Here is a 27,210-nt window from a genome sequence, read left to right as displayed (position 1 = left end):
AAGCATACCGTTCATAGAGAAGGAAATGAGAGAGTACAGAATATAGTGTTACAATCATAGCGAGGGAGTAGAGAAAGATCAACTTAATGCAAGGTAGGTCCATTCAAAAGTCTGACAGCAGCAGGGAAGAAGCTGTTCTTGAGTCGATGGGTACGTGACCTCAGACTTTTGTATCTTTTTCCCGACAGAAGAAGGTGGGAGAGAGAATGTCCAGGGTGCATAGGGTCCTTAGATATGCTGGCTGCTTTGTTGAGGCAGTGGGAAGTGTAGACAGTGTCTATGGATGGCAGGATGTTTTGCGTGATGTATTGGGCTACACTCATGACATAAGAACTTAAGAACATAAGAAATAGGAGCAGGAGTAGGCCATCTGGCCCTTCGCGCCTGCCCCGCCATTCAACAAGATCATGGCTGATCTGAAGCGAATCAGTTCCACTTACCCGCCTGCTCCCCATATCCCCTAATTCCCTTATCGATCAGAAAACTATCTACCCGTGATTTAAACATATTCAACGAGGAAGCCTCCACCACTTCAATGGGCAGAGAATTCCAGAGATTCACTACTCTCTGAGAGAAGAAGTTCCCCCTCAACTCTGTTCTGAACCGGCCCCCCCTTATTTTGAGGCTGTGCCCTCTAGTTCTGGTTTCCCTTCTAAGTGGAAAGAATCTCTCCACCTCTACCCTATCCAGCCCCTTCATTATCTTATATGTCTCTATGAGATCACCTTTTGTAGTTTCTTGCGGTCTTGGGCAGACAGGAGCCATACCAAGCTGTGATACAACCAGAGAGAATGCTTTCTATGGTGCATCTATAAAAGTTGGTGAGAGTCGTAGCTGACGTGTCAAATTTCCTTCGTCTTCTGAGAAAGTAGAGACATTGGTGGGCTTTCTTAACTGTTGTGTCGGCATGGGGGGACCAGGACAGGTTGTTGGTGACCTGGACACCTAAAAACTTGAAGCTCTTGACTATTTCTACTTCATCCCTGTTGATGTAGACAGGGGGCATGTTCTCCACGATGCTTCCTGGTGTTGATGACAATCTCTTTTTCGCTTTGTTGACATTGAGGGAGAGATTACTGTTGCTGCAGTAGTTCACTAGATTCTTTATCTCATTCCTGTCCCCTGTCTCGTTACTCAAATGTTTGATCATGTAAGTTATCAATGTAAAAACTGAGTTGATAATGGAAAAGTGATCATTACAAATGATTGCAATAGAACAGTATGAGGTGGGTTGTAGTTTTCAAAAGCAGGTTTGGATCTGTGTAACAACTAAAAATTGAACTTTTCGCATACCTCCAGCATAAAATGCCATAAGATACTCCACAGAAAAGTTGACAAACCAAATTTGACATTGAGCTATGTAATAATCTATTAATATAATGATTAGAAGAACTTCTGATGAAAGGCCATCATCGACCTGAAACATTAACTCTGTTTCTCTCAGATTCTGCTGGACCTGCTGAGTATTTCCAGCAGTTTCTGTTTTTATTTCAGATTTCCAGAATCTGCAGTATTTTGCTTTAATGCCAAAGTTCAAGATCCCATTGGACTTGGGGAGGGTGGAAACGACATGAATCATCAACAAACTGTTTTCAGAGTTTGGAGAAGCGAACAGCAGGTGAAGCGTCTGCAGTCCAGAGGCTGTTTGAGGATAGAATATCAGAGGATGCACTGACGGAGGGATTTTTGTAGGAATTAGTATTTTTATTGTTTCATAGGACGTGGGCATTGCTGGCAAGGCCAGCATTCATTTCCTGCCCCTAATTGTCCTTGAATTGAGTGACTTGCTAGACCATTTCGGAGGGCAGTTCAGAGTCAACAACATTGCTGTGGTTCTGGAGTCGCATGTAGGATGGCAGATTTCCTCCCAAAAGAACATTGGTTATGTTTTTATGATAATTGACGATTGTTTCATGGTCACCATTACTGGGACTCGCTTTAAATTTTGGAATTTTGTATTAATTGAATTTAAATTCCACCAGCTGTCATGGTGGGATTTGAACCCATGCCCTCAGATGATTAGCCTGGACATCTGGATTGCTGGTCCAGTGACTTTACCTTGGCACTACTGCCTCCCCTAGTTTTAATCCAGTTGGTGTACAAAGTCATTTGCAGGGTAGAAAGGTGATGGCACTGTTGGAGGACACCATAAAATCCAAAAGCAACAGATGATTGCTCCTGTAACATTCTGACCAGGAACAGACTGAAGCTGAAGAGCCAGTCGGACCAGTGGCCAGCTACAGATTCTGCTGTAGTCTGAAGTCTCCCAATCATAGCTGTGGCGGAGCAAGGGTAGTAGACTGATCAAAATGTTGCACGAGAGCAGTAAATCAGTGACCAGTTGGGTCTGATGGTATAACCAGTAAAATTTGGAGCAGATATAACTACTTGATGTTGAGGGGAGCTCAGGAATTTGAAGCCAAGTTGAAACATGTGCATCTTGATATGTCCAAACCTTTTTCACAGCTCACAGATCCAACGATAGATTATAGACAGAAGCCAAATCTTACAATGTAGTTCAGTGCTGAAACATGGTTTTGATGTCCAGTGAAGTCCAGAAATTTGAAACAGGATTTGAAAGAGAATCCAAAGTCAGGTCTTTTTCGCATCTTGACCAGAGGTCACAAGGTTGGGTCAGGGAATGGGGTTGAAACATCAGGAAGAGGATGAAAACTAATATACCCACAGTTAGAATTCAGGAATCTTAATGAGCAAAAAGAAATAGGAGAAAGAGCAATAGATGACAGCAGGGGGGTGGTGGGGTGGGCACAGGTAGACATGTAGAGTGAGGGGGTCCCCAGGGAGCCAATTGCCCAGGCACCATTTTGAATAAGGAAGAGATGCTGAGTGCTGCAAGCGTTTCTTCATTTGCCATTAATGACATCAATGGTCAAACTATCAAATAACAGCAACTTAGATCTTTATATGTCATAAAATCGAAAAACATCTCAAGATGCTGCTGCAGAGATGAAATCTGGCAAAACTGGCCATTGATCCGAAGCAAATATTCACAGAAGTACCTAAAAGCTTGGGAAAAGAGATGGGTTTTAAAGAGAGCCTGAAGTACTGATGAGGAAGTGGAGGAGTTTAAGTTGTGGGACCGAAGTGGTTAACAGAGTCCAGAGACTGGGTTGTTGGGCTGGAGGGGGTTAGAGACAAGAAGCAATGAGACTGCAAAAGAATTCAAATACTAAGATAAGAATATTAAATTTGATTTGTTGAGGGATCAGGTCAAAAGAATTCAAATACTAAGATAAGAATATTAAATTTGATTTGTTGAGGGATCAGGTCAGAGTAATGGCTGCATGTGGAATAGGATGGAGTTGGCATAGTTTTGGATATTCAGAAGTCCTTTAAAGCTAACAAATCACAAACTAAACAGGATTCTCTCTCCCATGCCTGTAACTGGTTCTCCTTGACTAGAAGTGTTGAGTAAACTCGTCATTGGACAATGTCACATCTCTGTCTTGATCTCTCTCTAAATAACATACGATGTGGAGTTGCTGACATTGTATTGGTTTATTTGGTAGTGCTCCCAAATACACCTGTTGGACTTTAACCTGGTGTTGTGAGACTTCTTACTGTAAATAACATACCACTAGAAGTGGTTAGAAAATTCTGCTATCTTGCATTTGGTTTTATTCTCACTGGATGTGGGTGTCACTGGCTAGGCCAACATTTTTATCGCAAATCTCTAATTGCCCTTGAGAAGTTAGTGGTGAGGTGCCTTCCTCAATTGCTGCAAATCACGTGGTTTATGTACACCAGCAGTGCTGTGAGGGAGGGAGCTCCAGGATTTTGACACCGTCACTGTGGACCGCAGTGACGGGCAATTTGTCTCTTGATGCAGAATTTGATTTGTACGTAAAGAAAGCAGCAACCATCTTAGGCTAGCTTTCAAAATGTGCATGGATTAGCATCAAACTGGCTCTTGGGACCAAGCTGTGGGTTAATGAAGCCTGTGTTCTCAGCCCCTTGTTGTATGGCAGTGAAATATGGATGAATCAAAGCTATCAAGAAAAAAAACTCAACAACTTTAAACTTTTGCTGCTTGCAGTGCATTCGGGTTATCTCATTGAAGGACAAAATCATAAATGTGGTAGTCCTCTCAAAGGCAAATCCCGCAAGTATGTTGGCACCAATCAAGTAGAAGTGACATTCCTGGCTGGGACGTGTTTGTGGAATGGAAAATAGTCACATAATGATTTTCCGTATGGCAAGGCCGTTGGTGCCAAACGACTAGTCGAACGCCCAAAGATCCGCTTCAAGAATTTTTGCAAGTGTGACATGAAGGCCCTAAATGCTGATTCATGCACTTGGGAAACACCAGCTGTTATAGAGTCATAGAGGTTTACAGCATGGAAGCAGGCCCTTCGGCCCAACTTGTCCATGCCGCCTTTTTTTTAAAACCCCTAAGCTAATCCCAGTTGCCCGCATTTGACCCATATCCCTCTATACACATCGTACCCATATAACTATCTAAATGCTTTTTAAAAGACAAAATTGTACCCACCTCTACTACTACTTCTGGCAGCTTGTTTCAGACACTCACCACCCTTTGTGTGAAAAAACTGCCCCTCTGGACACTTTTTTGTATCTCTCCCCTCTCACCTTAAACCTATGCTCTCTAGTTCAGACTCCCCTACCTTTTGGGAAAAGATATTAACTATCTAGCTGATCTGTGCCCCTCATTATTTTATAGACCTCTATAAGATCATCCCTCAGCCTCCTACGCTCCAGAGAAAAAAGTCCCAGTCTATCCAGCCTCTCCTTATAACTCAATCCATCAAGTCCCGGTAGCATCCTAGTAAATCTTTTCTGCACTCTTTCTAGTTTAATAATATCCTTTCTATAATAGGATGACCAGAATTGCACACAGTATTCCAAATGTGGCCTTACCAATGTCTTGCCCAACTTCAACAAGACATTCCAACTCCTGTATTCAATGTTTTGACCGATGAAACCAAGCATGCCAAATGCTTTCTTCACCACTCTGTCCACCTGTGACTCCACTTTCAAGGAGCTATGAACATATACCCCTAGATCTCTTTGTTCTGTAACTCTCCCCAACACCCGACCATCAACTGAGTAAGTTCTGCCCTGGTTCAATCTACCAAAATGCATCACCTCGTATTTGTCTAAATTAAACTCCATCTGCCATTCGTCAGCTCACTGGCCCAGTTGATCAAGATCCCGTTGCAGTTGGAGATTACTTTCTTCACTGTCCACTATGCTACCAATCTTAGTGTCATCTGCAAACTTACTAACCATGCCTCCTATATTCTCATCCAAATCATTAATATAAATGACAAATAACAGTGGACCCAGCACTGATCCCTTCGGCACAACGTTGGTCACAGGCCTCCAGTTTGAAAAACAACTCTCTACAACCACCCTCTGGCTTCTGTCAAGAAGCCAATTTTGTATCCATTTCGATAGCTCACCCTGGATCCCATGAGATTTAACCTTATGCAACAACCTTGCATAAGCATAACCTTGCTAAAGTCCATGTAGACAACATCCACTGCACTGCCCTCATCTACCTTCTTGGTTACCCCTTCAAAAAACTCAATCAAATTTGAGACATGATTTTCCACTCTCAAAGCCATGCTGACTGTCCCTAATCAGTACTTGCGTCTCTCAATGCCTGTAGATCCTGTCTCTCAAAATACCTTCCAACAATTTACCCACCACAGATGTGAGGCTCACTGGCCTGTAGTTCCCAGGCTGTTCCCTGCAGCCCTTTTTAAACAAAGGCACAACATTTGCCACTCTCCAATCTTCAGGCATCTCACCCAGACTATCGATGATTCAAATATCTCGGCTAAGGGACCTGCAATTTCCTCCCTAGCCTCCCACAATGTCCTGGGATAGACTTCTTCAGGTCCCGGGGATTTATCTATCTTGATGTGCTTTAAGACTTCCAGCACCTCTTTCTGTGTAATATGTACACTCCTCAAGACATCACTATTTATTTCCCCAAGTTCCCTAACACCCATGCTTTTCTCAACAGTAAATACTGATGAGAAATATTCATTTAGGATCTCGCCCATCTCTTGTGGATCCGCACAAAGATAACCTTGTTGATCCTTAAGAGGCCCTACTCTCCCTTGTTACTCTTTTGCCCTTTATGTATTTGTAGAAGCTCTTTGGATTCTCCTTTGCCTTATCTGCCAAAACAATCTCGTGTCCCCTTTTTGCCCTCCTGATTTCTCTCTTAACTCTACTCCTACATCCCCTATTCTCTTCAAGGGATTAACTTGATCCCAGCTGCCTATGCATGTCATGTGCCTCTTTCTGTTGACTGAGGAAAATGGCAGCATCACCTGGGGGCAGCATGAGCCACCGTAATGATTAGTGGTCATAGCAGCTTGGCAGCAGGCATCAACACTGAAAACAACAAACTACAATGACGTCAAAAAGACCACTTCCCTTCAGGCAGCACTATGGCAGTACCTGCCTTTTACCGATTGGTCTCTTCAGCCATCAGCAAAATTACACCATTTGAGGCTACCCCATTCCCAACAAATTTGATTTGCTGCATGTCTATCTTGTATAACTGTATGGATGCTGCTGGCACTGCATTTCTTTTCAACATTATGGGGATTACACTTTCATAAGCATGTTATGAGTTGTATAGTGCTTTGGCACACCCTAAGGTTTTGAGAGGTGCTATATAAATGCTTTATCATGGTAAGTGAAGATGGTGCTGACATGACAACTGTGGAAATATTTAATTACTTAGTGAGCCTCCCTGAATGTTGAACAATATGTAATTTGCAAGCAAATTTTTTTTCTGTTTTCATGATAAATATTATACCGTATACCTGTTCCCTGGATCTCTCCATCACACAGAAGAAGGCCTTTTGGCCTGTCATGTTACGTTGGCTCAATGAAGGAGCAATTCACCTGGTGTCACTCCACTGTCTTTTCCCCGGAGCCCGGCAGATTCTCCCTTTTCAAATAATCCATTCCCTCTTGAAATTGACCCTGCCTCCACCCAAGCTCTCAGACAATGCAGTCTAAATCCCAATTACTTGCTGTGTGAAAAATCTTTTCCTCAAGTTGCCATTGCTTCTTTTGCTAACCTTAAAACTGTGCCCCCTCATTCTTGCTACTTCCACCAATGTGCTCAGATGCTCATGATTTAGAATGCCTCTGTCAAATCTCCTATTCTCCAACGGAACGGTCCCAACTTCTCTGATCTGCCCATGTAACTGAAATTCCTCATTCCTGGAACCATTCTCATGAATCGTATCTGCACCTGCTCCAACACTTTCACATCATTCCGAAAGTGTGGTGCCCAGATATCCCAGTTGAGACTGAAGCAGTGTTCTATACAAGTTTAACACAGCTTCCTTGTTTTTGTACTCTGTGCCCCTCTAAATAAAATCAAGGATGCTGAATGCTTTTCAACTTGCCACCTTCAATGATTATGCTCCTATATAGCCAGGTCCCTCTGCTGCAACATGCTCGTTGACTGTGTTACTTTGTTTTTAACAAAATACTGATGTTAAAATGACTACTCATTTCACAGTTGCTGCAAAATAAATGCAAAAGCCATTGAATTTGCCTCATGATAAATGCATAGCCTTGCTCTACGTTATGGACGTTTTGCTTACTTTGTTATTGACCTGAAGACAAATTGTTGGCAACTGAAGTACTGAATGAGCAAATCCGCATTCTTGCTTGCAGGGTTCCTGAGATGATTGCATCTGCGCACTTTAGAAATTGAGCCCCAGGAAAGCTAATGTTTACTATCTTTTTACAAATGGACATTGGTGCTCCTATTTAGCTGGTTTTGCACCGTGTGCCTCTGTGAAAACAGTGGGAGAAGCATTTACTGTAAGAGCTCAGAGCTCTTAGGAAGCTATTTAAGGTGGAGACAGTGTAGCAGCGCAGCATCATGTTTATGATTCTTTAATCCTCGATACCAGATGTGTTATTGAGCACTGTTGCTGAATATATGACAATGATTTAGTACATGCATATGGTGGAGGTTACTGCATTGGTGTAAAACTAACAAGGCACGGAATAGAAGCTTAGCTGCAAATTGTGAATGGTTTTCATTACTCAATAGCTGTTACAAACATAAAATGAAACAGGTAACGTTTTTGCTTTATTGTCCTTTGATTTTTTTTGGAGACCTCTGCAGCAGGCATCATATTAATATTTGTTAAAATGTGTGAGGAGGAAAATGCATGGAATCATAAAGATTTTAGAGCAAACTACTCTGGTTATAACCTCTCAAATAGGACATATCAAGGTTTGTTGTTAGAAACTGCATCTTGACGCAATAATAATGCTGATGCATTAAGTTTTTGGTATCACTAGTATTCGTTACAAATTTTTATGGGTTTAGTTTCCAACGGTAGATGCTGCGTTTTGAGTTGGGGTCTGGAAGTTGACTCATTAGAGAAATTAATATTTTGTTGTAGCTTTCAAAATATGAATGTTTTCTGTTCTATCTTTAGAATCTCCAACCGCGATGCGACTCAAAAAGCATGAGAAACTGAGAAGGTTAATTCTGTGTTTTGTTCTAGACCCAATTGACATCAGAACTGCATTGCTGTAAAATGTAGTTAAAATGGAGTACTCATAATGCTGCACTGTAATGTTTAGCATCTTATACCGTACTCAATCCTGTGAGTATCCTCTATGATGGGAAAGTCTGCATTGTTTCTCAGCTGAGGGACTGAGTATTAGAGAATTAAAGTCTGGAATCCATTGGAAGTATATTTGAATAAATGTAACTATTTTGTGAAACAATTTTTATGTTGGTTTATGAATGCTGCTCTGCAGTCTTTTGCTTGGACACAAAAATGGTTGAATTACTTAATTTTTTGAACAAAATGTTAAGAGATGCATATTTCAGTTCTGTGTTGATAGAAAGGATAACATTTTTATTGTAGTGGGTCGCAACCCTGTCTCTGAGCCACAGCTCTGGGTTCAAGTCCCACTCTGGGATTTGCTGGCCAAGGAAGGAGCGTTTACAACGCTGCCAGACAGGTTGTGTTAACTTGTAAATTCTCCCAACATATGCCCATGATGGGCAGTAAGAGAGGAGAGATTCCTGCTCATTCTTGTGATGGAAAGAAAATTGAAGCCTTTACCACAATGCTAGGCAAAGTATGCCAGTGAGTGGGCTGTATGAGTGGCCCTCTTTCATCTCAGTGGGCTGCAAGATTGAAATTGGAGATGTTGATTAACCATGACCCTATGAATAAGATTAAATGCATTTAATACATGCTGAATATTTCAGAACGAGTTATAGAAAATGCTTAATCATTCCTATATTAATAGAACTATCATCAACATCAGGTGGTAAAAACAAAAAATATTTGACTGCACAGATCTTAGTCAATGTTGTGTGTAATCAGGAGGGACCTCACTTGCTCTTGCTTTACGTATCACTTCACTCATGCCAGTAGGATAAGAAACCGCATGGATGGAAATCAGCGGAATGTAACAATCCTGCACATGGGCAAAGGTCAACAGAAGGTCTCATGGGCTGCACTCGAACCCTAGATGGGCCACATGTTTCCCTCCACTGCTCTACCAGGGTCCCTTATAGTTCAAGGTTACAACATGCATGTAAAGCGTATCTTGTCACAGAAGTCTGATTCTTTGGGGAGTCAGCTGCCTTGATGACAACAGCATGGGGTTTGATTCCTGTTCCAGCTGAGGTGGATTTGGAATCTGCCTCCTTGCTCTACCCATGATGGAGATCACGGTGCTGTCGGTCGGCCCTTTCTTCGAGCAGAGAATGCAAGAAGAAGAATATTTTTAGGAAACCGTGAAATGAGAGTGGCATTCGGCCTTGTTTCAAAATAAATGATTTGTGCAGTCTGACAAAATGCTTGCTGGCTGCTTTATTCTTTGCATTTTTGTCAAGGTTCAGCCTCCAAGATAATTTTGACTATCCAGCCCTCAATTCATTTCTTTATACTGTGTTTTCGTTTCCTGCCTATTATTGCTGTTTACTGATTTTTACTCATGGCCACAGATGGCCGATTTAGCAAAATTTCATGTTCTGAACCATGGCATTTTCAGTTGTTTGGACTGGTTTCTTCTGTACAGCTGATTCCAAGGTTGCTTTTGCCTCAAGTCCATTTGTTATTGATGTCCTACTTGATTTTCCATGGTGCTTTCACATGTCTCTGGTTAATGAAGTGTTAATGTATTTTGTTTAAAGGAATATACAGGGCTTCGCGAAGGTTATTCTGATTGGGTTAGATGAAAATACACAGGAGGCACTCGTGTGGAGCATAAAGCACAGCACTGAGTAGTTGGTCCAAATGGCCTTTTTCTGTGCTGTACATTAAGTCTGGGGAAAACAAATCCAATTGAATCCTATTAATTGCACCATGTGGAGGAAGAACAGTATGCTTGTCCTGGATTTGTGGTCTGTTGGTTGCTGTGTGACATTGACCAGGTTAGAAGGAGTGAACTGGTTCCCCTCTATTTAACCTCCTTGGTTGGTCACAACAAAGGTTTAAGTTTCTTTTTCACAATGATATGCCTTTTCCAAATCCAATTGTATTTAGCTGTTTATGCAATGAATAATGAGGAGCCAATCAAACAAGATCATCTTGAATTAAGGAGTGAATTTATTAACCATTAAAGCTGAGGAAAAAAATAAAAACACACAGGTATCAGAATTAAGGGAAATCAGCATCCAGTTGAAAAAAATTGAAGAATACATGGTTAAATATCCTTTGCTTGTCCTTGAGATATAGATTGTTAAACTCTGCAGCCGATTTGGATTAGCTAGTTTATGTGGTCAGATGTCGAAGATGTTGCAATTATTATGAGATCTCGGTTTGTTGGTAGATTTCTAGTTGTCTTCCGAACTATTAATGCACTTTTCTCCAAAAAAGGAAGAATGTGCAACTTTTCAGTCTGTTTCATCTGCGAAAAGCTTGATTGACACTACGTGTGTTACTTGCAATCTTTTTGCAGTGTGGGCAACCTGGCCTATTATACTTAATCTATTATGTATTTCCAAGGTGTTTTGGGTGGGTCAGTCTGAAACAGTCATCATTTCAATATGCAGCAACTTTATTTTTTAATATCATTTCCTGAGATAATGATGAGTTTTGATGAATCTTTGAATTATGGTCAATGTCCCTCTTTGACACTACACCCAGTGTGTCTTTGATTTTTCACCTTCCGCTTGGAAGGTGGCCTTGCTGTCTCATTTCAAATTGCAAAATTTCCAGTCAATTGAAAGTTTGAAAATTATATTTAAAAAAAAATGAAGGGGCATAGTCTCATGCCAGTATGATGAAATACAGTTGACCCATTTGCCTTATCAGTGAATTCATGACATGTGCTAGTTGCAACCTAAGTTAAACACCCCAACAAGCTGAACCAGTTTAGTGCCTTCGGTAGATTGCAGTTCTAATGGCAGAATGCTCTTTCATGAGACTGACAAATGGGTGTTTCGTCACAATTTGAATCAAGAAATCAGTTTTTATTATGAGGCAGCTAGTTACTTAATGCTTGATTTACTGAATCTCTATTTGTTGAATTTGGTGTGAATGGATTCCTGTATGTCTCTATGCTCAGTTGGAAATTACATTTCCAAGATAACATGATTCAAGATTTGATAAGGCAGTGAGCCATTTTAATTGCAAAGCTGTTTGGTTGATTGCACTTCCTGATATCGGCACAATAATAAGTTCTTTGACCCTGGGAGATTATTGCTTCACTTTGCTCGCCACCCTGCCCTGCCTCCGCAGCGTTTGATTCTAAGGAGTCAAACTAACTATAGGAAACGAACCTTTGAACCCCACCGTGAGTAACGACCACATTTGTCTTGGTAAAAATTGTTTTGATTTAACTTTGTTCTTTTGAATAGATACACTCAAGAAGCCCAATATCTTGGTGGATGGAGTGATAGTAATTGTTCCATAACTCAGCTTTTTAAGTTTTTCAGATTTATTTATTTAGTGTCACAAGTAGGCTTCCACTAACACTGCAATGAACTTACCGTGAAAATCCCCTAGTCGCCACATTCCGGCACTTGTTCGGGTGCACTGAGGGAGAATTTAGAAAGGCCAATGCATCTAACCAGCACGTCTTTCAGACTGAGGGAGAAAACCAGAGCACCCGGAGGAAACCCACACAGACAAGGGGAGAACGTGCAGACTCACAGACAGTGACCCAAGCCGGGAATCGAATCCAAGTCCCTGGCGCTGTGGGGCAGTAGTGCTAATCGCTGTGCCACCATGCTGCTTGTGTATTGTGCATTGTATTGTGTAGTGATGTTCTTGTTGTCATGTTGGTCAGCCCGTCTGTATTGAGGGTGACTTCTACTCAGTCTGATGGGTTCTGAGAAAGCTGATGAGTTCATTGTGTGATCTATAGACTCTGCCACATGCAGGGCAGGTGGTGCTTGGAGGGTCAGGTAGATGAGTTGCTTGGATGTTTGTGTGTTCTGTCCAACAGCTGTACTTCACCTTTTCATGTTCCTGATGAAGTCTTTCTTCATTTGGTGCCTTCCCAAATGAATCTTCTCCAGTTTGACAGTCACAAACCAGAAATTCCCATGAGTTGGTGGGGATATTCTCCCTCTTCAGGGGAGGCATGGTGGCACAGTGGTTAGCACTGCTGCCTCACAGTGCCAGGGACCTGGAATCAATTCTGGCCTCGTGTCACTGTCTGTGTGGAGGTTGCATCTTCTCCCTGTGACTGTGTGGGTTTCCTGCGGGTGCGCTGGTTTCCTCCCACAGTCCAAAGATGTGGGTTAGGTTAATTGGCCATACTAAGTTGCCCTTTAGTGTCAGGAAGACTAGCAGGGTAAAAATGGGGAAAAGGCCTGGGTGGAATTGTTGTCGGTGTAGGCTCAATGGGTTGAATGGCCTCCTTCTGCACTATAGGGATTTTATGATTCTTCAGGATGCTTTGAGGGCATCTCTAAAGAATTTCCACTGTCCACCTGGGACTGTCCTGCCACAAACTAGTTTTGAGTCGACCAGTTGCTTTGAGAGTCTGATGTCAGGCATACAAACGAAATGCCCTGCCCACTGGAGCTGATTTTGAGTGATTAGCACTTCAATATTGCACATGTTGGCTTGGGTGAGGATGCTGCTCTTGGCCTACTTTCCTTGTCACAAGGTTTGCAGGAGTTTGCAAAATCGGCACTTGTACCTCTCCGGTGTTTTCAGGTGCCTGCTAAGGTTGTCTAAGTCACCAAAGCATATACCATGGCTTTAGTCTATTGCTTAAGATCTTGGTCCTCAAATACGCTTTTCCTCAGTCAGCTGAAGATTGAGCTGGCATATTGGAGGTAGTGTGGTCGGTGTCTGCCTTCGTAAAATGTGTTTTTGTAGTACTCGGTGGACCCATCAGCTGTAGTATAGATATGAGTTCAGATTCAGTCTTCAGAATTGGTGTTGGGTTTTTTTTTGTAGCTGATCACTGAATATAAAAGTATAAATAGTTAAAGTTATACTGTATTGTCTATGACTGCTGCTCATCTCTTTTTAAAAAACTTGTTTTGTGGCTGAGATCCTTATCGTGGCTGAGATCCTTATCATGTCTGAGTATTTCTTTGTTCCAGATTTCTGAAGTTTAGGAGATCACAAGATTAAATAAGTGCAACAGGAATGTTTCAGTTTAAATCCTGGGTAAAGGTCCTTGGCTTTTTTGCAAGTTGTTTTTTATTTTCCATTTTTTTTTTGCAAGAAATAAAAGCTTGCTTATGGACATATTTTTGGCACGGGACAAAAGGGAAATTATATAAGTGAAGCCTTGATGAAGGATAGTGAGAGGGATGGAGTTGGTAGCTAGAGAAGGGAACTAAAGATGGCAGCATTGGTCTTTCCAGTATTTAGTTGAGCATAAATGTCTTTTAGAACCACAGAACCATAGAAAATTACAGCTCAGAAACAGGCCTTTTGGCCCTTCTTGTCTGTGCCGAACCATTTTTTGCCTCGTCCCACTGACCTGCACTTGGACCATATCCCTCCACACCCCCCTCATCCATGAACCCGTCCAAGTTTTTCTTAAATGTTAAAAGTGACCCCGCATTTACCACTTTATCCGGCAGCTCATTCCACACTCCCACCACACTCTGCGTGAAGAAGCCCCCCCTAATATTCCCTTTAAACTTTTCTCCTTTCACCCTTAACCCATGCCCTCTGGTTTTTTTCTCCCCTAGCCTCAGCGGAAAAAGCCTGCTTGCATTCTCTCTATCTATACCCATCAAAATCTTATACACCTCTATCAAATCTCCCCTCAATCTTCTACGCTCCAGGGAATAAAGTCCCAACCTATTCAATCTCTCTCTGTAACTCAGCTTCTCAAGTCCCGGCAACATCCTTGTGAACCTTCTCTGCTCTCTTTCAACGTTATTTACTTCCTTCCTGTAACTAGGTGACCAAAACTGTACACAATACTCCAAATTCGGCCTCACCAATGCCTTATATAACCTTACCATAACACTCCAACTTTTATACTCGATACTCCGATTTATAAAGGCCAATGTACCAAAGGCACTCTTTACGACCCTATCCACCTGTGACGTCACTTTTAGGGAATTCTGTACCTGTATTCCCAGATCCCTCTGTTCAACTGCACTCTTCAGAGTCCTACCATTTACCCTGTACGTTCTACTTTGGTTTGTCCTTCCAATGTGCAATATCTCACACTTGTCTGCATTAAATTCCATTTGCCATTTTTTAGCCCATTTTTCTAGTTGGTCCAAATCTCTCTGCAAGCTTTGAAAACCTTCCTCACTGTCCACTACACCACCACATTATCATCCAGATCATTGATATAGATGACAAACAACAATGGACCCAACACCGATCCCTGCGGCACACCACTAGTCACAGGCCTCCACTCAGAGAAGCAATCCTCCACAACCACTCTCTGGCTTCTTCCATTGAGCCAGTGCCTAATCCAATTTACTACCTCCCCATGTATACCTAGTGACTGAACCTTCCTAACTAACCCCTCATGAGGGACCTTGTCAAAGGACCTTGTCAAAGGTTTGTTTGAGTACTTTATAAGAAGTTTAACAACACCAGGTTAAAGTCCAACAGGTTTATTTGGTAGCAAAAGCCACACAAGCTTTCGGAGCTCTTAGCCCCTTCTTCAGGTGAGTGAAGAAGGGGCTAAGAGCTCCGAAAGCTTGTGTGGCTTTTGCTACCAAATAAACCTGTTGGACTTTAACCTGGTGTTGTTAAACTTCTTACTGTGTTTACCCCAGTCCAACGCCGGCATCTCCACATCATGAGTACTTTATGCCAGACAAGCAATCTTGCCCATTTCGAGAAATTGGAATGGTCTTCTGGTTCTTTTTTATCTGTTCTGCTCATTACCACCTCAAAGAATTCTAATAAATTTGACAGGCGTGATTTCCCCCTCAGGACGCCAGGCTGAAGCTGCTTGATTGTATTATGTATTTCTAAATGCTCTGCTATTACATCCTTTATGGACTCTAACAATTTCCCAATGATAGATGTTAAGCTAGCTGCCTGATAGTTACTTATCTGTTTTTTGTCCCCCTCCGCCCCTCACCCCTTTTTGAATAATAGTGCTACTTTGGCAGTTTTCCAATCCTCTGGGACTTTTTTCCCAGAATTTAAGGATTCTGGGAAGATTGCATCCACTATCTCTGCAGCTCCTTCCTTTACTATACTGGGGTGTAACTCATTAGATCCAAGAGACTTGTTTGTCTTAAGCCCCGTTAGTTTCCCTAGTACTTTTTCTCTTGTGATTTATTGTATTTCTTTCCTCCCTCCCGCCCCATGATTATTTTGCATTTTTGGATTGTTATTTGTGTCTTCCACCATGAAGACTGACTACTGTGGGGTAAATTGAGATGGGCGGTACTGTCTTTAACTATAGACAATACAAAACTCATGAGGCAAATATCTCTGTATAAAGATGTAACATTTATTCAAAATAAAAATAAAACAAGCAGCTACTCGGAGATCACCAAAAGGGTTCAGTGCCTCTGAGAGCAACAGAATCTCTCCGATGAATCTGGTGTATACAATCAAAAACAGTTCAATTATAATTTTTCTTATAAATTATTCCCATTTCATATTACTTTAAAATCAACTACATTCAGTAAACATGCATCAATATGTATATGTGACATATACCACCTCAGCCATTCAGCATATCTCATTCGTCCACTTAATCTGGACGCTAACTCCCATTTTGGCTAAAGTCACTTCCTGGTTACCCTGGATGCTTGCTACAGGGATCAAAGTAAACGTTCCCACCGGTTCACTGCCAACCTGGATAAACACGTGATCCTGCGTCCAGGCACGTCCTTATCCTGAGTCTAGACAATGAATGGACCTTTTCATAATGTTGCAAGATGTGTTCCCTCATAAGAAACTTTCTGATGTGAATTTTGCTAACTACAGGGGTTCCCAAGCCTTTGGCTCTGAACTATTCGCCTTTACAATCATAGCTTGCAGTAACTTGCTTTCAGTGAGCAGTGATTCATAAAGCACTTAAAATATGTTTAAAATATCAGTATATATGTTTTTTAAATCATAATTATTTGTTTAATTCTCTTATTGCATCCACATATGTGTAAACTATTTATCTCATTAACTTTGTTTCAAGAATCATTTAGCTCTTTATTGGTAGTGCCTTATGTATTCTGTCTAAAACTTTATTAGCTGGTTAGAAATTTCCCACTTCACTGATGCAAGGTATTTGTTTTGCTGCTTTGCCATTTCCTCGTTCCCCATTATTATTTCCAGACTCTCATTCTCTATGTTCACTTTGGCTTCTCTCTCCCTTTTTTATACATTTAAAGAAGGTTTTGCTACTTGCTAGTTAGCCCTCTTAGTTTATCTTCCTATTTTTTGGTAATATTTTGTTGGCTTTTAAAACTTTCCCGATGCTATGGTTTGCCACTAATCTTTGCCACATTATATAATTTTTCTTTCAATTTCATATTCATTTTTTATTATTATGCAAAAACAAGATGTACTGATTGAAATAAGTAAATTAAATTGTGACTTGCTCTGTAAAATTGTGTACTGAGGCAAACCAATGAAATAATTTGAATCAAATCAGTGTTTCTCAGTTTATCTTCAAGGAGAATGAAGAAACATCTGTGTGCGAGATACGAATATCCAGTTAAAATAATACTGGGGGACTATGGTTTTCCCCTTAAACTTTTGTGTAGCGATTTATTGGTACACAAACCTTCAAATACAAGATGGCAGACCTCTTACAGAAATGACCAGCCCACTGTTCCTGAGAAAATATCTAATACAGGACTCTCAACTAATGACATCCCAACATATGTACTGTATACCCTGACTTGTTTTGTGATTGAAATTGTCTGGAGATAGAAATTGCCTTTGGTATATTCCTACTATGTGCCAAATGCAGCATCTAAGATGATTAAAAAACTACATCCTTCCCCTGTTCTTAGTGTGGGTGCAGCTGGTAAAAAGTCTGCACCTATTTCTGCTATGGCAGTCTATATCTGAAAACTCCACAGAAAATCTTTTGTTGCTACGAGACATGAAGACTTTTCCTTCGGATGGTAAATAATTTGTTTTGAAAAATGTTGGGTTCAAATGGTGAGCATCAGTTTCATAGGAAGAAATTTTTCAAAAGATAAATCCAACTTTCTGCATGATAAGATATAGATGTGGACAGGTTGTACAGTTCAATTTTAAAAAATCACAAGGGGATTTTCCAGCTATGATTGAATATGTTGTGGATAAACTGATAGTGGATAAGTTAATATTTTAATGATTGACTTGAAATTTGAATTTTAAAAAATCGTTTTTTTTGACAGGCGGAGTTTTCTGGATCATCTTCATTGTTCTTCAGGAAACTGAGTAATCCCGACCTCACCTGTTCATCTGGAAAAGTTTCTAAACTTCTGCATCAATTTAGTGAAGATGATGGGAAACTTCGAAGAGGGAGCTTTGCTGGTGCACTAGGAGGTGAAGAGTTGACTTATTTTTATTTGTTGCCAGCGGAAGACTTTCGGATTTTTGATGTTCAAATAAGTAGACCATGAATAGGATTGTTATATTCTGAGGGATAACGTGAAAGGTCCTGTGTCTTAAAAGTTTTGATGTGGAGATAGAAATGTTAAAAGTCCACATTAAAAGTTTACCAGTTGAACTCTGGTACAAATCAATCCCATAGAAAAACAAAAGCAATCCTCAAACATTATTAAAAATCATCTTAAGATCATCTAGTATGTTTTAGTTGTATAGAAAACTCTTGACAAGTTTGGTGTCAACAAAATTGTGCATATTAATTTGGAAAACACGTACTGGACACGGTATATTTTGATATTTAAATTGTCAGCGGTACCACAGCCATCACATATCCATGATATGAACCATACCGATGGCCCAAAAACTGTTGAAAAATGTCATGTTAACACTTTATATATTGTTTATACTTAATACAAGACTCTCAACTAATAATATCCCAACACACATACGGTATACCCTGACTTGTTTTGTGATTGAAATTGTGTGGAGATAGAAATTGTCTTTGGTATATTCCAACTACGTGCCAAATACAGAACCTAAGATGATGAAAAAAATGCATCCTTCCCCTGTTCTTAGTGTGGATGCATGGTACATTTTAACATGGGAGAAATTTTAAGCCTGCAATCTAATGTGATTTGTGTGACTTGTAAATTATTCTATTTTTTAATTAACATCCCTATTCAGTGTTTTAACTTTGCCCTCCTTCCTTCTCTTCCATAACTGAGTAAACTAGCAGCTTGCTTCAATCAGGTCTGACCTGTTCTGACACTGTGTTAATTCTATTTTGCTCCCCAATGCTCCTTGACCTGCTGACTTGTATCCAACATTTTTTCTTCTTATTTCATATAATTGAGTATTTGGCAGTATTTTGTTGTTGTGAACCTGTTTGGATCCTTCTATTGGCAAGTTCCTTGGGGTAAGAGGCTGATTGATTCTTAATCCTTGATTATTTATGGGTAAGTGTGTGATCTTGGTTGTTATTGGCGTATTTATATTGGGAATCACGATGGCAAAATTAATGTTGTTAACACCTTTTGGAATGCCTATATATTAGTTTTCTTGGTTGGTATATTTATCTATCAAAAGCTGATGAGCATTTCTCAAAAGTGGCCCTGATTAATAGACAATTACATGAAAGTTTAGGAACTTGTTGTAAATAATATGATGGTGTGCTCAACTTTTTTTGTAAAAAGAAAGTAGGGACACAAAAGCCCAATGGAATTATGGAGGTTTTAGGAGTTTTAGATACATGTATTAAAAGAATATACTTTTTATGTTTTGAAAAGGGTCATGGATTTGGGTGTGAGTTTTGATATTCGTTGCTTCTTTCATTTTGATAATTTTGGAGTTTTATATTGGATGTATTAAGAAAGACAAGTTGGTAAAACAGTTAGTCAAGCATAAGGGGTCCTGGGCTTTATATAAAGGTGTGCACCTACAAAAGCCAGAAAGTTATGCTGAGCCTATCTAAAACATTACTGTGGCTCCAGATGAAGTATTGTGCCTAATTCTGGGCACCGTGCTTTAGGAAGGATGTTGAAGGCTTTGTATAGGGTACAGAAGTCATTTACCAGAATGGTATGAGGTTTAACAATTAAGTGGCTAGACTTTAGAAGATGGTATTATTATTCTTAAAGCTGAGAAGACTCAGAAGAGACTTATGTGCTTAAAATTATGAAGGAATTAGATAGACTAGATAAAGAGAAACTGTTTCTCGTGGCTGAAGGGTCAGTAACTGGACAGCATAGGTTTAAGGTGATTGAGAGGAGAGGCCATGTGAGGAAAAGTTTTTTCACGCAACAGGTAGTTAGAATTTGGGATGCAGTGCCTGATGGGGTGGTGGATACAGATTCAACAGTTGTCTTCAAAAAGGGAATTGGATCAAGTCTTTAATGAGAAAACAATTACAGGGATTTGGGAAAAGAGAGTGCATGTGGGGTTAACTGGATTGCTTTTCAAAAAGGCCAGCATAGACTCCCTGGGTCAAATTACCTTCTGTGCTGCATTGTGCTGTGATTCTTTAACTCTAATGTGCTTCATCAAGCTGGAATAATTTATTCATCATGGATAACATAGAATCCTGACAGTGCAAAAGGAGGCCATTTGGCGCATTGAGTCTGCATCAATTCTCTGAAAGAGCATCTTACCCAGGCTTACCCCCCAGCCCATCCAAGTAACTCCACTTATTTACCTCAATAATTCCCCCCCCCCAAGCTACACATCTTGGGACACTGAGGGGCAATTTAGCATGGCCAATTCACCTAACACGCACATTTTTGGACTGTGGGAGGAAACCCATGCAGTCACTGGGGAAAATGTGCAAACTCCACACACATAGTCATCCAAGACTGGAATCGAACCCAGGTCCCTGGCGCTGTGAAACAGCAGGGCTAACAACTGCGCCACCATGCCGGAAGTGTTAGACATTTAAAACAAAGTGGTTGTACATAGTTAAATATGGTTCTACACAGTCTAATTCCTTCCAGTAAACCCTAACATTTTATTCTTTCGCAGGGCCAGCATTTGTTGCCCATCCCTAATTGCCTTTGAAGGTGATGGTGAATTGAACCGCTGTTGGACATGTGGTGTAGGTTCAAACACAGTGCTGTTAGGAAGTTCCAGGTTTTTGACCCAGTGATAGTGAAGGATGGTGTGTGGCGTGGAGGGGAACTTGCAGGTGGTGGTGTCACGATACATCAGCTGCCCTTATCCTTCTAAGTGATACTGATTGTGGGTTTGGAAGGTGACATCGAAGGAGCCTTGGTGAGTTGCTGCAGTGCAACTTGAATATGGTGGCCACTGCTGCCACGAATAAACTAATATACTGGCAATTGTTTGGACTTAAATGGTGAGGTGATCTGGGCCAACAATTACCATGTACTTTTGTAAAGCTTTAAAAGTAGCAATGTCAACTGCCTGGAGTAATTGTTCTTATTTCCTTCCTCCCTTTTTCTGTGTGGAACTGCTTGGCCTCTGCTTGCACTTCGTGGTTATAAAGCCATGTCCTGTCCCTCCAGAGCACAGCAGATTAGTGTTCCAATATGCATTTCTACCAACAAAGTACTGACAAAAAAGCTTGGAAGAGCATTTGGCCTGAACAATGGAAGTAGTATCTTCAGAAATAGCGTATTGCCAAGCAGCTTGCAGTTTAGAAAAGACTAATTTAGTTGCTATGAAAAGTGTGGTCAAAGAATTTATTTCACGTTTGGAATAGGGAGTCGTATTCTAAGCCATATGCAGAATTTACAAGCAGTTGGGATTGGAGGCCGGTAGGCCTACAATTTCCCATTGCTGGCTTTTGTGCTGATTCAGCACCACGAGCCTTACCCTGAGCCACTCGGTGAGGCAATTATGGCCCATTCCAGGGTCTATTTTGCCCCCATTGCTGGCCTGGAATTTCCAGTTGGCAATGTGGGCAAGAGACAACAGCTTGGACTGAGCAACCATGGCGGGCTCACATCAGGAAGGGGACGAGCCAAGCTTCAATCGTGCAAGGGACAGTCCCCACACCTGTCATGGCTACCGGGCTACTTTTGTGGATGCTGACCAACTGGAGGAGGGGTTGTCCATCCGTAATCACAGCCAGACAGCTGCAGCCATTTTAAATTAAGAAAACTGACCTCTTCCTCGGAGAATGTGTTTTAAAATTGTTTTACTTCATTCTTCAAGTTACAAAACCAATGTACAGAGTGGACATGACAAGCCCTTAATCCATCTCCTTGCTTGCTCCAAAAATCAATTCAAATTTAATCCAATTCATGATCCCCACAAGACAGACATACAAGATCCAAGCTGACAAAAAAGACTTTGCACTTGATCGTGGGCTTGATATGATGCTTGTTCTTAGCCAGAGTTTGCACGATCAACCAACTGGCAAGGTGGCACAATGGTTAGCACTGCTACCTTACAGCACATGTTCTCTCCGTGTCTGCATGGATCTCCTCTGGCTGCTCCACTTTCCTCCCACAGTCCAAAGATGTGCGTGTTAGGTTGATTGATTGGCCATGCTGAATTAACCTTTGTGTCAGGGGGATCAGCAGGGTTAATAGGGCCTGGGAAGGATTGTGGTCGGTGCAGACTTTGGGCTGACTGACCACCTTCTGCACTGTAGGCATTCTATGATTGTATGATTCTCACCATAATTTATAATTTATTGGACGGCAAGCTCCCTTCGAGCCATTATTGGCTTAGCCCTTTTGAATTCCTGGTGGGAGTCTTGGGACATACTTTTCCTGATCCTGGACTGCAAATCCAGCCCAAAATGTTTTATTTTCGGGCACTAACAAACGTGGTCCGCATGAATGATGCTTTAAACTTGAAAGAGACTGTCAAGGAGAAGATTGTTGCAGAGGTCTCAGTACGTGACATTCTAACATGGAGTCTGTAGATGTTTGCTGTGACATTTGCTGCTGCAATTTTATGTGGAGCCTTGCCTTTTATCTCAATTTTGCCTCAATTATCGCTGAAATATTTCAAGACGTTCTATATTTCTTTGTAATGTCTCCTATCAGGAGGATTGTAAAGGTATAGTGATTGTGTGGCAGTACCTAACAGGATGACTGCACTGCAGATGGAAGATTCCACGTTTTCCCAGGCACCGATCGGAGCTGCATTATTCTGCAGCAATCTTGTGCTCTGTAGCCACCCTTTCCCACTTCCTGATTTTGTACAATTTAATGACAACAATGTTGTCAAATAATGTTTCTCACTCAAGTTGTCATCAGGTTTGTTTATGAGCAGGCATGACTGGGTCAAGAATTGTTTTTAAGTGGCTGTTTAGCCCTCCAGTTAGCTCACTGGATAATGCACTACCTGATATGATACAGTGCCACACAGAATAACAAAGCCTCCGGTTAAGTTCCTAACCTGTGCTGAATTAACTACTGTATTGAATTCTCGCCCGAATTCCCTGTGGTACTGAGGGATTGCAAATGAAACAGATAGTGCTCCCAGTGCAGGTCACTATCCTTCCTGAAAGATGTGCATGAATGGGTGTATGAAAGCACAATTGGGTTCGACTATGATACTTCCACAGTCAAATAACCTGCCAACGTTTGCTGTCAGAACTAAGGCGCTGCTGACATTGTAGTAGCATGAGTCAGTACCTTAGTGGAAAGAGGAGAATGTTGCTATTTGGGCTACTCCCAGCTCTATTTATGTTCGGAGCAACAAGGCAACTTTGGTTGGCAGGCCTGTGTCTCCTGTGATTTGAAATTTCTCAAACTTGTGCATAGGTTGGTGAATTGTGCAAGTAGCAACAGCCTTTTTCTCACGATGCATACTGGGAAGGTGTATGAGACGTACACTGTTTTCTACTGATTGAAAAAGGTGGGAAAACAACACACTAGCAATCCATATACTTCAGTCTAAATTACAAATTCTATACATCGTCATGGAATTTTGAGAAAATCAGTTGACAAAAGAACAATTCAATTCTCGACTCTTGCCAGTCTTTTCTAAGATCAAATAACAAAGCATTTCAGAATGATGAGAATCTATTTTAATTGGTTCTTTGGACAAAATCAGTATTCACTGTGTGGGCCCAAAAGAATATACAATACAAAAACCGACCAGTGTAATATATGGTAAATTTTACTGTGTGATGCCTAATAGCCAAGTTCTTTTTAGAGGTGCAGCAAAACACTTGATTTTGTCCATCTGCAGATTCACTGTCTTAGTTTTTTAAATATCTCTTTAAATGCAAGTTTTAATTGATGTGGAATGGTAGGCATGTAACCCCAATCTCTCCCTCTTCAGACATGCTTTATTTTTTTCTGAAGGAAATCAGTAGTTAACCAAGTCTTTACTTAAATAGGTCAGAAGTCTTGACCGAGAGCCCAGCCAGTGATGGCTTTGCATTTTAAAAAATGGAAGATGATTCTGGTCTGATAATGTGGTGGAGGAGGGATGTCAGGGATAGTTGTGGTGTAGCAACAGCTGAATGTGACAACACTGCAGTTGGAAGTTCGGCATCTGGGAGCATTCGGTAGATATCCTGGGCTTTGCCAATATTGAAAGGCCAATGAGTTCACTGGCAGAACTGGGAAGCATATTACAGTCTGGTGTGCCAAGTATTTACTGCACAAAAACATCATTCGGCCAATAGGCCCATGCTAATGTTTTTACTCCACAGGAACCTGTTCCCATCCTCCCTGCCTAACCCCATCAGCATATGCTTCAATTCTTTTCCCTGTTTTCTAGCTTTGTCTTGAATGCATCTCTGTTTGCCTCCTTATACTTGTGTGTTCCACATATATGTGTGTCAGGTAGATTGGCCATGCTAAATTGCTTCTTGGTGATTTGTACTTTGGAGGATGAATAGGGTAAATGCTAAGGGTCACAGGGGTGGGCCTGGCAAGATGCTCCATTGGAGAGTTGGTCCAGACTTGATGTGCTGAGTGACCTCCTTCTGCAGTGTAGGATTCTATCTGACGCACATAGTATTTATGTGGATGATCCATTATGTTTCTGATCAATGGTGGCCCTTAGGATGTTGGGGATTCAGCAATGGAAATGGTGTTAAATATCATAGGAAGATGGCTAGATTTTTTCTTATTGATTGTCATTGCCTGGCGCTTGTGTTGTGTGAATGTTAGCTGTCATTATCAGCTCAAGCTTCATGTTATCCAGGTCTTGTTGCATGCAAGCACAGACTTCTGAGGAGTTGAAAATTGTATTGAACACTGTGATCCCTGCATCTGGCCCAATGATGGAGAGAAGATCATTGATGAATCAGCTGATGATAGTTATGTCTAGGATTGAGGAACTTCTGCAGTGATGTCCTGCAGCTGAGATTATCGATTTGCAACAACCACAACTATCTTCCTGTGATTTAGGTGTGTCTCCAAACAGTGGAGTGTTTTTCCTCTGATTGCCATGGACTCCAATTTTACCAGGCCTCTTTGATGACACACTTGGTCAAATATTGCCTTGATGTCAAAGGCAGTCATTCTTGCCTGACCTTTGGCATTCAGCTCTTCTGTCCATGTTTGGACTAAGTTTGTAATGCGACCTGGAGTCAGATGGCCCTGATGGACCTCAAACTGAGCTCATTGTTTCTGAGCAAGTTGCATTTGATAGCACTGTTGATAACACCTTCCATTGCTTCACTGATGCTTGAGAGTGGTTAACTGGCTAGATTGCATTTGTTCTGCTTTGTGTTGACAGGATAAACCTGAAAATCTTTGTATATTAAGACCATAAGATATAGGAGCAGAATTAGGCCATTCGGCCCATTGAGTCTGCTCTGCCATTCGATCATGGCTGATATGTTTCTCAACCCCATTCTTCTGTCTTTTCCCTGTAACCTTTGATCCCCTTACAATCAAGAGCCTATTAAAATACCCAATGCCCAGGCCTCCGCCGCCTTCTGTGGTAATGAATTCCATGGATTCACCACACTCCGGCTGAAGAAATTCCTCCTCATCTTGGTTCTAAAAGGTTGTCCTTTTGTTCTGTGGGTGTGCTCTCAGATCCTAATATTATCGGATAGATAACCAGTGTTGTTAGCTGTACTGGAATTGCCTGACTCGGGTTGTGGGCAGTTCTGGAGCACAAGTCATAAGTACCAAAACGGATATTTTCAGGGCCCATAGCTTCTGCTGTATCCAGCAGCTTCAGCTTGATAGCTTGGGGAGTAAATCGAATTGGCATCTGTAATGTTGATGATCTCGGGACGAGCCTAAGATGGATTATCTACTTGGCACTTCTGGCTGAAAGTTTCAACTGCTGCAGCCTTGCCTTCTGTACTGGTGTGCTCGGCTCACCCATCATTGAGGATGGGGAGGTTTTGTGGAGATGCCCCACTAGGTTAGTAGCTTAACATTACTTACTCTCCTGCCACATACAGTTGTATGTAGGGAGTTACCTGGCCTATTGGCTGTGGCATCGCTTTGCTTTATCTATCTTGGGCTGCTTCTGCTGTTCAGCAGGCATGTAGTCCTGGGTTGCAGCTTAACCAGGTTGGCATGTATGTTTGCTGATTGCCACCTATCGCCCTCCTTCACCTGATGAATCAATATTTCTCTGTGTTGAACGTCACTTGGAAGAAGCACCAAGAAGAACAAAGGCATAGATTGCACTTCAGTGTCCAGTGGGGGACCTCAATGCCCATCACTAAGAGTGGCTTGGTGTCCCCAGTACCGACCAAGTGGGTTGAGTACTGAAGGACATGTCTGTCACACTTGGCCTGCGACAGCTGGTGAGAGAAAAAGAAGAAAATAATCTACTTAACCTCATTCTCACAAATCTAGCAGTTGCAGATGCATCTGTTGTCAAGACAGTTTTGTTGGAGTGACCACCATGCAGTCCTTATGGGGACAAAGTCCTGCCTTCATGCTGAGTTGTGTTGTGTGGCATAGCCATCATACTAAATGTGTTGTGTGGCATAGCCATCATACTAAATGTGTTGTGTGGCATAGCCATCATATTGAATGTGTTGTGTGGCATAGCCATCATACTAAATGGATAAATTCAAAGCCGATCTAGTAGATCAAAACTGAAAAAGGTTTATAGGATGTGGGCATGGCTGGCTCGACCAACATTTATTGCCCATCCCTACCTGCCTTTGAGAAGGTGGTGGTGAGCTGTCTTCTTGAACTGCTGCAGTTCCTGAGGTGTAGGTACATCCACATTGCTGTTAGGGAGGGAGTTCCAGGATCTGACCCAACAACAGCGAAGGAACAGCAATATATTTCCAAATCAGGATGGTGAGTGGCTTGGAGGGGAACCTATTGGTTGTGATGTTCCTCGGTATCAGCTGCTCATTTCCTATGCGGAGAAGTGATTAGCACAATATCAGGAACCCACATTCAATTTCAGCCTTGGGTGACTATGAGGTTTGCACATTCTCCCCATGTCTGCGTGAGTTTCCTCAGAGTGCTCTGGTTTCCTCCCACAGTCCCCAAGATGTGAAAGTTAGATAGGCCATGTTAAACAAGTGGTCGTGGGTTTGGAAGATGCTGCTGAACGAACCTTGGTGAGTTCCTGCAGTGCATTTTATAAATCATAGAATCGCTACAGTGCAGAAAGAAGCAATTCAGCCCATCGAGCCCATACCGACGACAATCCCACCCATCCCCTATCCCGTAACGACATGTATTCACCCTACTAATCTCCCTGACACTGAGGGGCAATATTAGCATGGCCAATCCACCAAACCTGCACATTTTTGGACTGTGGGAGGAAAATGGAGCACCCGGAGGAA

General features: G+C 41.5%; 1 protein-coding gene across 1 annotated transcript in view; it reads left to right on the top strand.

Moving 5' to 3' along the window:
* mast2 (microtubule associated serine/threonine kinase 2) overlaps positions 1-27,210 on the top strand; it is a 409,139-nt gene that overhangs the window by 16,074 nt on the left and 365,855 nt on the right. Inside the window, 1 exon segment of the mRNA XM_078218609.1 lies at positions 17,792-17,942. Within this exon segment, the coding sequence (XP_078074735.1) occupies positions 17,792-17,942 (151 nt within the window).

This window comes from Mustelus asterias, chromosome 8 (genome assembly GCF_964213995.1).
Source record: "Mustelus asterias chromosome 8, sMusAst1.hap1.1, whole genome shotgun sequence".
Classification (NCBI taxonomy): Eukaryota; Metazoa; Chordata; class Chondrichthyes; order Carcharhiniformes; family Triakidae; genus Mustelus; species Mustelus asterias.
Note: the sequence above shows the minus strand (reverse complement) of the source record. Positions and strands in the feature narration are given on the sequence as shown.